Raw genomic sequence first — 12,978 nt, 5'->3', positions numbered from 1 at the left:
GCAGTGTAAAAATAAAGCAGTCAGTGTTTTCCCTGCACAGAAACAAAATAACTCATCCAAATCTAATTCTCTCTGCACCTGTTACATCTGCGTATGAGTGTGTGTGTGTGTGGGGGGGGGGGGGGGGGGGGGCGTCCATGTAAATACCGGGACCCACAACTTCTAACGGCAGCCCTGACAGCTTACACAACATCACCTTAGTCCAGTGAGGTGACCTGGGATGACGTCACCATTATCAGCGATGGCTTTGGCTGGTGAGATAAATGTAAGGCCAGTGCTTACATCATAAAGTTATAAATAGTCTTGTGTTCATACAACGCATCACATTGTGAGGTGGGGCAAATACCTGCAATGTACATCATCTAAAATAAATCCTGAAAAAAATATATATAGGGTTTTCATTTTTAGGGTGACTATGGCGTGGGTTTCCCCTGGGTGCTCAGGCTTCCCCCCAGCCTCCAAAAATATGTTAGGGTCGTTTGCTCCCAACAAAAAAGGAACTCTAGTGTATGTGTGCGTGCACATTTGCAGAGTAGATGGGCCAAGTGCTTCTATCGGCAGTCGTATATATATAAGGGACAATAAGAGTCTCTGCACCCTCGGGGGGTTATTCACACCTGAACGCCGCTCTGCGAAATTGCAAATCCCTGAGATCAGATAGCCAACGTCCCGACAGAGTAAAATCCGCCCCGTACAAGGCTGAGAATTAACTTATGAAAATCACTCTGATCAGCGAATTGCTCCAAATCCATCTGCAACTCACTCTATTGATTTCCCAGTGTGTGCGGTCTGTGTGTAGCTCAGGACTTACTCGGCAGCTGCCATAGAAACGGGATGCAGTCAAAATCCCGATGGTCAAAATCCCGACAGGGTCAACATCCCGAATGGGTCATAATACCGACAAAAACCCGACATCTAGGCCCAAATGCACTAAGATTCAAAGTGATACAATGGAGAGTGATAAACAACCAACCAATCAGCTCCTACCTGCTATGTCACAGGCTGTGTTTGAAAATTGTCAAGCAGGAGCTGATTGGTTGGTTGGTTGTTTATCACTCTCCATTGTATCCCTTTTGAATCTTAGTCAGGGCCGGTGCAAGGCACCGGAGCGCCCCAGGCGAGTCGGGGTGGGGGCGCCCCGGTGCCGGGGGGGGGGGGGGGGTACCTGTCCTGCGGCGCTGTGTATTTAAATCTGGCGGCGGAGGCAGCGGGGGTCCCTGCAGTCCATTAGAAATCACGAGCGCTATCCGCCGGGCTATGCGGAAGCGCTTCTAGTGTGAAGACACTGGCAGCATGCTGATTGGCTGAGATCAGTGTGCGCCGTGCTGCCAGAGTTTTCACACTAGAAGCGCTTCCGCATAGCCCGGCGGATAGCGCTCGTGATTTTTAATGGACTGCAGGGACCCCCGCTGCCTCCGCCGCCAGATTTAAATACACAGCGCCGTAGGACAGGTAACCGGGCGGCACAAAATGCCGCCCTCCAGTGGCCGGCGCCCTAGGCAAATGCCTAGATTTGCCTAGTGGTGGCGCCGGCCCTGATCTTAGTGCATCTGGCCCCTAGTTACTGTCTACAGCTCCCACGCAAACACCTGACTCCTGTGTATTATTCCTGTTGTTGCAGCTGACAGACTCTGCCGGTACCGATGGAGCTTTGTGTACGGTATGATGGCTGTGCTGCTCCTGTCCCTTTGCTGGTGAGTAAGTAATGGCTGCATTAACAATTAGCAGACTACAATCTATCAACATTAAAAGTAACTGTAGAATCTTTATTAGCGCTCTTACCCCTTCCAGGGGGCCACACACATGGGGCCTAATTCAGCATTGTTAGCAATGCGTGCAAATGGGCAAAACCATGTTGCACTGCAGGGGTAGTGTAACAATAAAACTGTCTGTGGTCTACATGCAAGAGTAGGCAGTATTTGCCCTGCATAGAAACAATATAAATGTATTTGCCCCCCTTGCACAGCAACATGGGGGCTGATTCAGACCCGGAAATCTGCCCCGTCCCTGATTATCGAGGTTAGCGCAAGCGGCTTCTGAATCAGGCCCTTGGTTGGTTTCAGGCACAGAGTTACTGAATCTAGCCCACAGACGGCACATGGCAGTGATTACTCGTTGAAGGGTTGTTACCATGGGGATTACTGATCGCATGGCTGGGTGATAATCGCACGACTCTGCATGGCATACGGCGCCTAGAACGCATTGCGTGAGGCCATTCTGCAATGAAATCCAGCATTATTGTTGTTGGGGGTTTTTTTCATCGCTGGCTGCCTGCAAGTTGATTGACAGGAAGCCGGCTTTTGTGGGTGGTAACCAGACATTTTCTAGGGGTGTCAGGGTAAACGCAGGCATGTCAAGGCAGTTGAAGGAAAAGTCATGTGACGTCAGCTCTGGCCCCCGATCAGTCTGTCTCTATCGCGCAGGCGCAGTAAGTTCTGGGCCACCCATAGACTGCGCACACTGGGGGAATCATTGGTTGGTGAGAAGCTTGTGAATGGCGTCATTTTTACCAGGCTTGCATGGGGCTATTCATGTGATGTGCCACCTGGACGTCGGGGAAAGAGCTAATGGTTTACCCCTCTCTGCCCACAGGTTCAGCATGAAGGAGAGTAGCTGGCACCAGCGAGTCGTATTATCCTCCTACGCACAGTGAGTACTGGAGCAAAATGAAGCTAATATCCCATCTCTGCTTACACCATGCACCCTGATAGTGCCTGCCTTATGTGAGCCCTGTGAGAGATTAGTGGCATCGTTATCTTGCTGGTATGGTGGCGATTCGAGGACCGACAGCAGCATCTTGACGTAAAGAATCTCCACACCCAGGTGTTAAATATTCTAACCCTTCCTACCGACAACTGCCACTCCCCCTGCTTCCCAACACCGCCCCTGGTGTCTTACCCTTACCACCCCTCTGCACCCTAACACCCCCTTAGTGTCTAACCCTAACCGCCATCCTGCAGTCTAACCCTAACACCCCCCCTTTAGTGACTAACCCCAACATCCCCCTTAGTGTCTAACCTTAACCACCACTCCGCTGCAGGCTAACCCTAACCCCCCCCCCCCCCCCTCCATAGTGTCTAACCCTAACACCCCCTTTAGTGACTAACCCTAACATCCACCTTACTGTCTAACCCAGGCATGTCCAAAGTCCGGCCTGGGGGCCAATTGTGGCCCGTACTGTCATTTCAAGAGGCCCGCAGCCTCCAGCCAGTAGCAGGTGGGGCATCAGATGCGGGACACACAGCACTAATGGTGGGGCCCCGGCGAGCATGCCTTTACCTTGCTGCCTGCAGCAGTGAGGAGATGCCGGCCGCCACAGTGAGATGTGTCTGGCATCTTTAGAGTGAGTATGCATCCAACGCCTGCAGCTGCAACTGTATATAACCCTCCTCCGCAATCACAGTGACAGCAGTGTGTGGGGAGGGGGGGGGGGGGGGCAGCAAGGGGGAAGCTTGCTCCCGAAGCATACAGAGTGGAGGAGGGCGGCAGCGGGAGCCCAACATCTCCTGTCCATGCAGTTCCTGCTTTGCCTCTCCGTTCTCTGGCTCACACAAGGGGCTGGGAAACATACAGAGAAGGGAGGGGGCAGGCAGGGGGACATACAGTCAATGGGGGCAGAGTGGGGGACATACAGTGAAGAAGGGTCAAGCTGGGGAACATACAGTGAATGGACATTCAGAGAAGGGGGGGGGGGGGGCAGGCTGTGGGACATAGTGAATGGGAGTCATACAGTGAATGGGGGCAGATTGGGGGACATACAGTGAAGGAAGGTCAGGCTTTGGGACATACAGTGAATGAAGGCAGTGAAGGACATTCAGATAAGGGGGGACAGGATGGGGGACAGAGTGAATGGGTGCAGAGTGGGGAACATACAGTGAATGGTGGACATATGGTCAGGCAGGGGAATATACAGTGAAGGGGGCAGGCTGGAGGAAATACAGAGAAGGGGCAGGCTGGGGACATAAAGTGAGTGAGGGACCATTCTGATGCGATTAATGATTCAAAGAATGTCAGGCTGCATGGTCGCCCCCCCACATTTTCACCTCATCAAAACTGGCCCTCGTTGCAAAAAGTTTGGACACCCCTGGTCTAACCCTATCAACCCCCTTGGTGTTTAACCCTAAGCACCACTCCCCATACAGCCTAACCCCTCCCTAAATGTCTAACCCTACCCACCCTCCACTGCAGCCTAACACCCTCCTAGTGTCTAACCCTAAGGAGCAGCTTACATGCAATAACTATCAGCCACAAATAGTCTGTAAAAATGTAATCAAATATCTATATATTGCTTTATACATTACAAATAAAAGGCTTATCCAATCTGATTTATTGAATCATGGCACCCTAGAGAATCAAACTATTTTCAAGGCACCCCTAGGCCAAATGTTTCTTATCGAGAAATTTAGAAAAAATATATTAAATTAAGCGCATTGTGTGTATATGTCACAGTTATCTGGTGAGGGACAGGATTTGCTCCTGTTTGTCCACATATATTATGATTGACAGCCACAAGCACTGGTTTTGCCTGTTACATTGCCCATAAATAATATGAATTGATCCTGGTCTACCAACCCAAGGCACCCCTGCAAGTGTCCTGAGGCAACCAGGGAGCCTAGGCACACAGTTTGGGAACCACTGGTGTAAACAATAAAGATCTAATTGCAATTCCCTAGAGTAGCCACATATCCGATACAAGTAATCCAACGCGTTTCACCCTAATGGACGTCATGATCATAAGATGCCATGGTGGCTACTTATATGATAATCATCGGGACTACTGTGCTGAGGCTGATGTGCTAGTCAGTACAAGAGCCGGCAATCCCGGTGCAGTGCAATAGGATAGCGCAGCTTGCTGGGTAAATTGTAGTTCCGCTCCATATATCTACCAGGTTTGTATTTTGAAAATCCCATTTCCAGTTGCTTACACAGGTTGTAGGTGCTTTGTGCTGTGTAATCTTCCTGATAAGCATAATGTGTGCAGTAAACACATAGTAATCTATGGGACAGCGCCACTGATTATTAATCTATATATGTATTAACATTTCACAGGTCATGGGAGACGCCAACTGACCCCAGAGACCATGGTTTATTGCACCTTGTGATCAATGGAATCAGTATATTTATGGCCCTAGGTAATCTCTGAGATATATGGGTGAATGTAACAGCCGGGTGAGTCCTCTATATAAAGAGTCTCACACTGAGAGGTTTGCGGGCACTGCCCCCTAGCACCCTCGCCTGCATACAATAGACCTGCCAGATATTTACCCAATAGCAGCCAATGTATCTGGATGGTTGGCAGTCAATAGTTTGACGTCATATGGTCTACATAAGGCATGACCAAACTATGGCCCTCCAGCTGTTGTGAAACTACAAGTCCCATCATGCCTTGCCAGTTTTGCTATGAGTGAATGCTAAAACTATGGCAAGGCATGCTGGGATGTGTAGTTTCGCAACAGCTGGAGGGCCATCGTTTGGCCATGCCTGGTCTACATGGTTAACACAAACAATAGGTTGACACATGAAACCCCAGACGTGAACCCGAGTGTTAGGGACCTACCGACATTGGTGAGCAGATTCATATTATTGGACAAATATATGCTAACAACCACTTGCATGATAATGAAATATAAAAAGTACTATAAGCATTATGTAAGCAGTAGTGATTGCACAGTGCACCTGCCTTGCCTCCCCCTTTTTCCGCATGCAACAGTCAATACGTCAACAGCATTATGCCGACGGGAGAATGCAGATATGGTTGTAATGTCATTTAACCGTTTCAGCTGCATAACTTTAAAAATGATCAGAAAGCATCACGTTTACAGTTAGAGAGTTACATTTCTTTAACAATATTCCACTTCTCCCGTCGGCATAATGCGGCATATTAACAGATTGCGTCTCAATGCCAGGAGTGTAGAGTCAAATGTGTAGGGGAATATGTGTGGCAGGCTTGGACTGTAGAGCCAGCAAGGCGACCTATCGCACGGTCCTTAAGCAAACGGACCCCGTGCATGTGCACAGCGGACCGCCTGCATGCGCGGCTTATCGATGTCCGGATAGGCTGCGGATTCGCAGCCCTCTGAACGAGTCTGAATTGGGCCCAATGTATGTAAGGAACAGACGTGCTTTACATAAAATGGCTTAAGTGAACGGGGAAGAATGCAACGTTAGATTCCATCTAGATAGCGGAAGCAAATTAGTGACTTTTCCTAAATTCTATAAAAGGGGTCCTCAAACTATTTTATACGGGACCCCAGCAAGTTACTGCAGAAGGTCATCACATCACATGTGAAGTCAGCAGACAGTACGTACATGGCAGCATTGTGGTTGGCACAGAATGATGGGAGGAGTCTGATATACCCTAACCCATCACATCACATGTGTAGTCAGCAGACAGCACATACATGGCAGCATTGTGGAGGCACAGAGTGATGGGAGGAGTCTGATATACCATAACCCATCACATCACATGTGTAGTCAGCAGACAGCACATACATGGCAGCATTGTGGAGGCACAGAGTGATGGGAGGAGTCTGATATACCATAACCCATCACATCACATGTGTAGTCAGCAGACAGCACATACATGGCAGCATTGTGGAGGCACAGACTGATGGGAGGAGTCTAACATAACAGATAATTCAACAGATTTTTCAGACTCCTTGAATCACTGACAGAGATTAGAAAAGGCATCAGCTGGATGGTCAGTAACATGGAGTCGCGACCCCATGCTGAAAAGGTTGGGACCCACAGTTTAAGAACCGCTGGTCTATAATCAGCCTGACAGCAACAAACCAACGCTAGTAGACAGAGACTTGTAAACACTACACAAAACACATACAGATCGTAGACCTGGAATGGCTCTTTATTGATAGCACCATTGGTACCTAATGCCAATGGCAGAAAAACATCAGCAGAGAACAACTGATGGTTTAAACCACAAGTGCAGACAATAACAGAAGGGGCGGGGCTAAGGCGAACCTGTTTCAGCATCAGCACTGGAACTAAGCCATTGATGGCCAACCATCGATGTTTGCTGGACATCAATGGTCAATGTCTATCACTGGGTACCTAAAATGAAAAGCATAGAGTCATCATTCCGGCATTGGCTTCTGACGAACTGGAGGCCGAATGGTGCGCAACTCTTAAACGAGGCCCGAAAACGTTTGATAGTGAATGAGGTAGGTTGCTGACACTTGGGAGATTTAAAAAAGAAAAAAAAAAATATATCAATAGATTAAAACAGTGCTTAACCCTTGGAGTGCCAAGTGAATTTGTCAAAATAGGTGTAAAAAAATTTCCACCCAATAATTTTCAGTCATCATAATGTCCTGTAATGTTTACCTTATATAGGAAATATAATCGTTTTTTTTTTTTACACATTTTTTTATTTGAATTTATATAACAAATGTGAGCGACGCCGGCATTGTTAGCGGATATTTTGAACACCTCTCACAGAGACGCTGGCACTCATAGGGTTAACCCTGGTCCCTAGGTATGCGGTGGCCACCGGAGTTAGATTCCCAGCACTGGCATCCGGACTGTAAGTATGCCGTGATATTGTTGTGTTTGCCAGGGGCAGGAGCGGATCCAGGATAAAATGACAGGGGGGGCACCATGATAAAAGTGGGTTTAGGTGGGGGAGGGGCAGAGTTAGTGGCGCCAGTGAACATGCTAAGAGAGCGGCAGAAAGAGGGTGGGAATGGGATTAAAAATAGGCCCTGGCATTTAAAGTGAAGGATGTAGTTGTGCGCGCTCTGTAAAAGGGGGTGTGGCCACTCAACAGGGGGCGTGTCCTTGAGTGTAGTGTACAACACCATATACAACTTCTTCACATTATGCAACAAAATACTAGACCCCATTATACTTGCCCCTTAGACATAATGCCAAATGGAATGATCCAAAATTCACATAATGCCACACGGATTGAGCCAAAATTCACATAATGCCACACAGATTGAGCCAAAATTCACATAATGCCACATGGATTGTGTCAAAATTCACATAATGCCACACGGATTGAGCCAAAATTCACATAATGCCACACGGATTGAGCCAAAATTCACATAATGTCACATTGATTGAGCCAAAATTCACATAATGTCACATTGATTGAGCCAAAATTCACATAATGCCACACGGATTGAGCTAAAATTCACATAATGCCACATGGATTGAGCCAAAATTAACATAATGCCACACGGATTGAGCCAAAATTCACATAATGCCACCCAGGTTAAGTCAAAATTCACAATACGCTTCATAAACAGGGACATTGTCCACCAAAGGCGCGCATTAAACATTTACATCATAATGTCCATTACACGTTAAGTTACACGCCATTATGTCCAGTATGTATTATGCCAAACACCATAATGCATATTAAAAATTATGCTACATAAGTGCTATTTATCTACATGCTCATTGCCAAGGGTTCCGTGCTCATTGCCAGAGGTTCCATGCTCATTGCCATGTGGGATTACATGCTCATTGCCAAGGGGGAATACATGCTCGCGATAAACTTTTGAGTGGGCTTTGAATGATTTTGGTCCAGTGAAACTGGAACGTTTGGTTCCGGAGTAATCTGCCCTCAAAGAACATGAACAGTCATGAAATTACATTTAAAAATAAAAAAATCGGTTTACACGCAATATCTCTGGAACCGATTGACCGATATGGACCATCCTGGTATTGTATTGAAGGGCCAGCGATTTGGAATTGAATGAAATCAACCACAAGTTTCTTTAATGCCAGGGCGGGAACTGGCAGCCATCAGAACCGGGTGGGGGTCGGAATTGACTGGTCCAATATTATCCTATGGGGGAAAAAACATTACAGCTTTGCCAGGCGACAACTCCGGTTCCCGAGGGGCTAGAGACACGGGGTTGGGCTCGTTGGAAAGCCCTGGTCCTCAGCTACAAAATGAAATGACGGGGGGGGGGGGGGGCACGTGCCCGGTGCCCCCCCCCCTTGAATCCGCCACTGGCCAGGGGGAGGGGGTATAGGGTTTATAGCAGGCATGTCCAACGTTGGAATGCAAAAAAGAAGAACGTTGGCCCTCCAGATGTTTTGAAACTACACATCCCAGCATGCTTTGCCACAGTTTTGCTATTAGAGAATGCTAAAACTATTGCAAAGCATGCTGGGATGTGTAGTTTCAAAATATCTGGAGGGCCAACGTTGGACATGCCTGGTTTATAGGGTAGGTGGAAAGGGTAAGTCCGGCAGAACTCAGACTAGACTGGAAGGGATTTGTGTTGGACGTAAATGACACAGTGGCCATGTGTGTGACTTTCTATCACCCAATCATTATCTTGTATAGCCAAACCTCCTGACAATGACTGCTAGGAGACATTGGGCCTAATTCACTGATTACTGAGCCCCACCCCGCCTGCCGAAACCTCTCGGTCTGAACTGACTTTTATTTCCTTCTGTGTCCTGTAACATCAGCCACCCACCTGCATTCCCATGGGAATGCCCAGCGTTTTCATGGGGACGCCAATAAACCGCTGGACTCTCCTATTGGCCAGCCCTGTTTCCGCCCCTGGACTTGCTTCGCGCAAGGAAGAGACGAGCGAGTGTGTAACTGTCCGAAGCCGGAGTCTGCACATGTGCAAATATGCGCAGACCCCCATCCATCCGATCGTTATAGAATCACCCCCACTTTGTGATGTCATACATGGATACTTTGTACCTGCAGGAGGACCGATGTGCTGTTACTGTCTCCTTGGCTGGCACCCATCGTCTGGAACGGAACGTACAGCTCGGCAGTACTGGATGCGCAATTCCACCAAAGAAATGTTCGCATAGGACTTACCGTGTTCGCTATTAAAAAGTAAGCACAGAACTTTGGGCCTGATTCTGGTTCACTTGCAAAAGCAAATTCTCTCTCTAATGGGCAAAACAATGTGCACTGCAGGTGGGGCAGATGTAACACTACAGAGAGAGTTAGATTTGGGCGGGGTTTGTATTTCAAACTGACATCTATATTGCAGTGTAAGAATAAAGCAGTCAGTATTTACCCTGCACAGAAACAAAATAACTCACCCAAATCTAACGCTCTCTGCACATGTTACATCTGCCCCACCTGCACTGCGCATTAGAGAGAGAATTTGCTTTCGCAAGTGAACCAGAATCAGGCCCTTTATCTGGCCTTTGCCATTTGTGTACCAGTTTTTCTCACACACAATAAATATTTCAGGGTATACAGAGCTTTTATATACGTTAAATGTGCAATATGCTATGTATCCTCAAAACATTTTGTGCGGTGTGTAACCCCGAGCTTGTCGCCGGTTTTGGTGTGGGGCTTGCAAAGGTGTATTGAGTGATTGCCAATGATCGGTCCTTCCTGTCCCTTTTCCAGGTATACGGCCTTTATCCAAACTTTTATTGCCACGGCTGAGAGGTATTTCATGGTGGGGCACCAGGTCACCTACTACGTGTTCACCGACCGCGTCAGCGAGATTGCGATCCCCAGCCTCGGAGAAGGCAGACGCATGATTGTCCTCAATGTCACCAGCTACCCACGATGGCAGGACGTGTCCATGAGGCGTATGGAGATAATCCAGAAATATACGCAGGAACTCTTCGCCAGCGAGGTGGATTATTTGGTGTGCGTAGACGTAGACATGAGGTTCAGCGATGACGTTGGGGTGGAGACCTTAAGCGATTTGTTTGGGACACTGCACCCTGGTTATTACGGCCTTCCACGGGAAAGCTGCACTTACGAGCGGAACCCAGAGTCTGCAGCCTACATTGCGGCGGAGGAGGGCGACTTTTATTACGCAGGAGGATATTTCGGGGGGACAGTAGCCGAGGTCTACAAGCTGACAAACTTCTGCCACAACGCCATGATGGCCGACAAGGCGAAAAACATTGAAGCCATTTGGCACGACGAGAGCTACCTGAACAAATATTTCCTTGATCACAAGCCAACAAAGATTCTCTCCCCGGAGTATCTATGGGACGAGAAAATGGGCTCACCACGCTTCCTGCAGAGAAAGCGCTTTCTTGCAGTCTGGAAAAAGCATCAACAAATCCGAAACACATGAAAAGAAAAAAGCATTTGGTAACTTATTCATTCACAATTTGACGTACAGATTTTTCTTTTCCTATGTACATTTTGTTTATTTATATACAATATTTTTTAAAATATGAACAATTATATTTAACTATTTTTTTTCCTTAATTTGAGGTGTTTGCACGTTACGGAAGTGGTTATAGCGCTCTAATCCTATGTGTGACGGGAGCCGCTCAAACTGAGTGGTCAATGCTCATAAGCAGGGATAATTAACAGATAGTTATACCCCTTTCAGACATAAGCGAAAATCCCGTTTTTTTTCACATGAATGCGCCCAAACCCAGGACTAGAGTATGTCTGAAAGGGTATACCCGGGATTTCACTCCCGGATACTGAGCACCTGCAATTGACCAGGGTTTTTCCTGGTATTTAACTCCCGTGTATAATACCCGGCTTATGTCTGAATGGGTTTACCCGGGTTTTTCAGTTTTAAACATGTGATGTTGCTTTTTTTTGCTGCTGGGGAGTGTCCCATTTTAATGATGATGAAACACTGAAATGCTTGAAAAGCCCGGCTTATGTGTGAAAGGGGTATACCCGGGTTTTTCCCGGATTTGAGGTGTAGTGTGAAAGGGGGTCTGTTACTAAAATCCCGGGAGTGACCTGGGTTGAAAATCCCGGGTAAACCTGGACAAAATCCCTAAAGTCTAAAAGGGGTATTATTGAGGGCTCAGCTAGTGTGGGTGGTTATGTGCACTATGACGGATATGACACACTGACGTGAATTGTGAAGAAAGAATTTTATTTTAAAAAAGAAATACAAATTAGCAGAAAGTGGTGAATACTTGGACGTGTCAACAGGTATGTACAGTCAGTCTGAACTGAGATGAGCCCCTTGGGGAATAAGGGTATCAACAGACCCCTTTAAACCATAAAGCCCTAAGGCAGTGGTTCCCAAACTGTGTGCCGTGGTTCCCTGGGGTGCCTCGAGTCACATGCAGGGGTGCCGCGGCTTGGTGGTCCAGGACCAACTCAAATTATTAATGGTTAATTATTTATGAGCAAGACCAGTGCTGGTGGCTGGCAATCATAGAATGTGTACAAACAGAAGCAAATCCTGCCCTTTACCACATAACTGCCGCTAAGAATCGCATATAAACCCAATCTAATTCATTTTTTTTGGACCTAGGGGTGCCGTGAAAAAAATTTTGATTCTCTAGGGTGCCCTGAATCAAAAAAGATTGGAAACCTCTGCCCTAAGGGTTTATGTCTCATAACAGGTAACTGTGCTGTGTCAAGTCAATAGTTTAAGTACAAGATGTACTAATGTCAATGGGAGTGAGATGGTTTACACACTCCTTATGTGCAGGCAGTGTAGCCTGAGATGAGCCCCTTGGGAAATGAGGGTATCAGCAGACCCCTTTATACCATAAAGCATGTGGGTTTATGTCTCATAACAGGTTAAATCTGTGTAAAGTTACCGGGTGGGTGCACAGTAGCACTGCTGTCTATGGGAGTAGGATAGTGTGAGGGTAATGAAGGTGGCAAGGAGCGGCGTCCCACTCAATTGCCTCTTACCCTTAGAATGTCTGCAGAGCTGCGCAGCGGTGTTGACGGAGGATGGCGTCCCACTGCAAAGGTGTTCTGAGTGCTGCGCACACGCCTTGTAAGGTGCCGTGGATGTGTCCGCGATCACAAGTGCAGTGGATCTTACTGCCAGCTGCACTCTGAATGTCCGGCTCCACAGATTCTTTGTCCCTGACGCGACTTCCGGGTATTGGCGGTCACGTGACCCAGAGTGACGTAATGGGGATCTGTGCCCTAGAGTTGAGCGCACAGATCCCCGTTATGTCACTCCGGGTCACGTGACCGCCAATACCCGGAAGTCGTGTCCGGGACACAGGGTCTGTGGAGCCGGACAAGACGGGTGCGCAATACCCAGAACACCTTTGCAGTGGGAC

At 47.7% G+C, this 12,978-nt stretch overlaps 1 protein-coding gene across 1 annotated transcript; it reads left to right on the top strand.

Moving 5' to 3' along the window:
* Positions 1-241: 241 nt before the first annotated feature.
* LOC146036805 (histo-blood group ABO system transferase-like) lies at positions 242-11,085 on the top strand. The gene is made up of 4 exons (XM_083160680.1): positions 242-254; positions 6,757-6,796; positions 9,698-9,832; positions 10,361-11,085. The coding sequence occupies exons 1-4, from the start codon at positions 242-244 to the stop codon at positions 11,046-11,048; spliced, it is 876 nt and encodes a 291-aa protein (XP_083016806.1). The 3' UTR covers positions 11,049-11,085.
* Positions 11,086-12,978: the final 1,893 nt, after the last annotated feature.

Source organism: Crinia signifera, chromosome 9 (assembly GCF_055691185.1).
Source record: "Crinia signifera chromosome 9, ASM5569118v1, whole genome shotgun sequence".
Taxonomy (NCBI): domain Eukaryota; kingdom Metazoa; phylum Chordata; class Amphibia; order Anura; family Myobatrachidae; genus Crinia; species Crinia signifera.
This window is presented reverse-complemented; position numbering and strand designations above follow the sequence as displayed.

Bases quoted from the DNA above. Each gene is read 5' to 3' on its own strand.
- LOC146036805 (XM_083160680.1), top strand. The intron at 6,797-9,697 runs GCTAGTAGACAG...TTGTACCTGCAG, and splicing joins CCTGACAGCAACAAACCAAC to GAGGACCGATGTGCTGTTAC. The intron at 9,833-10,360 runs GTAAGCACAGAA...TCCCTTTTCCAG, and splicing joins ACCGTGTTCGCTATTAAAAA to GTATACGGCCTTTATCCAAA.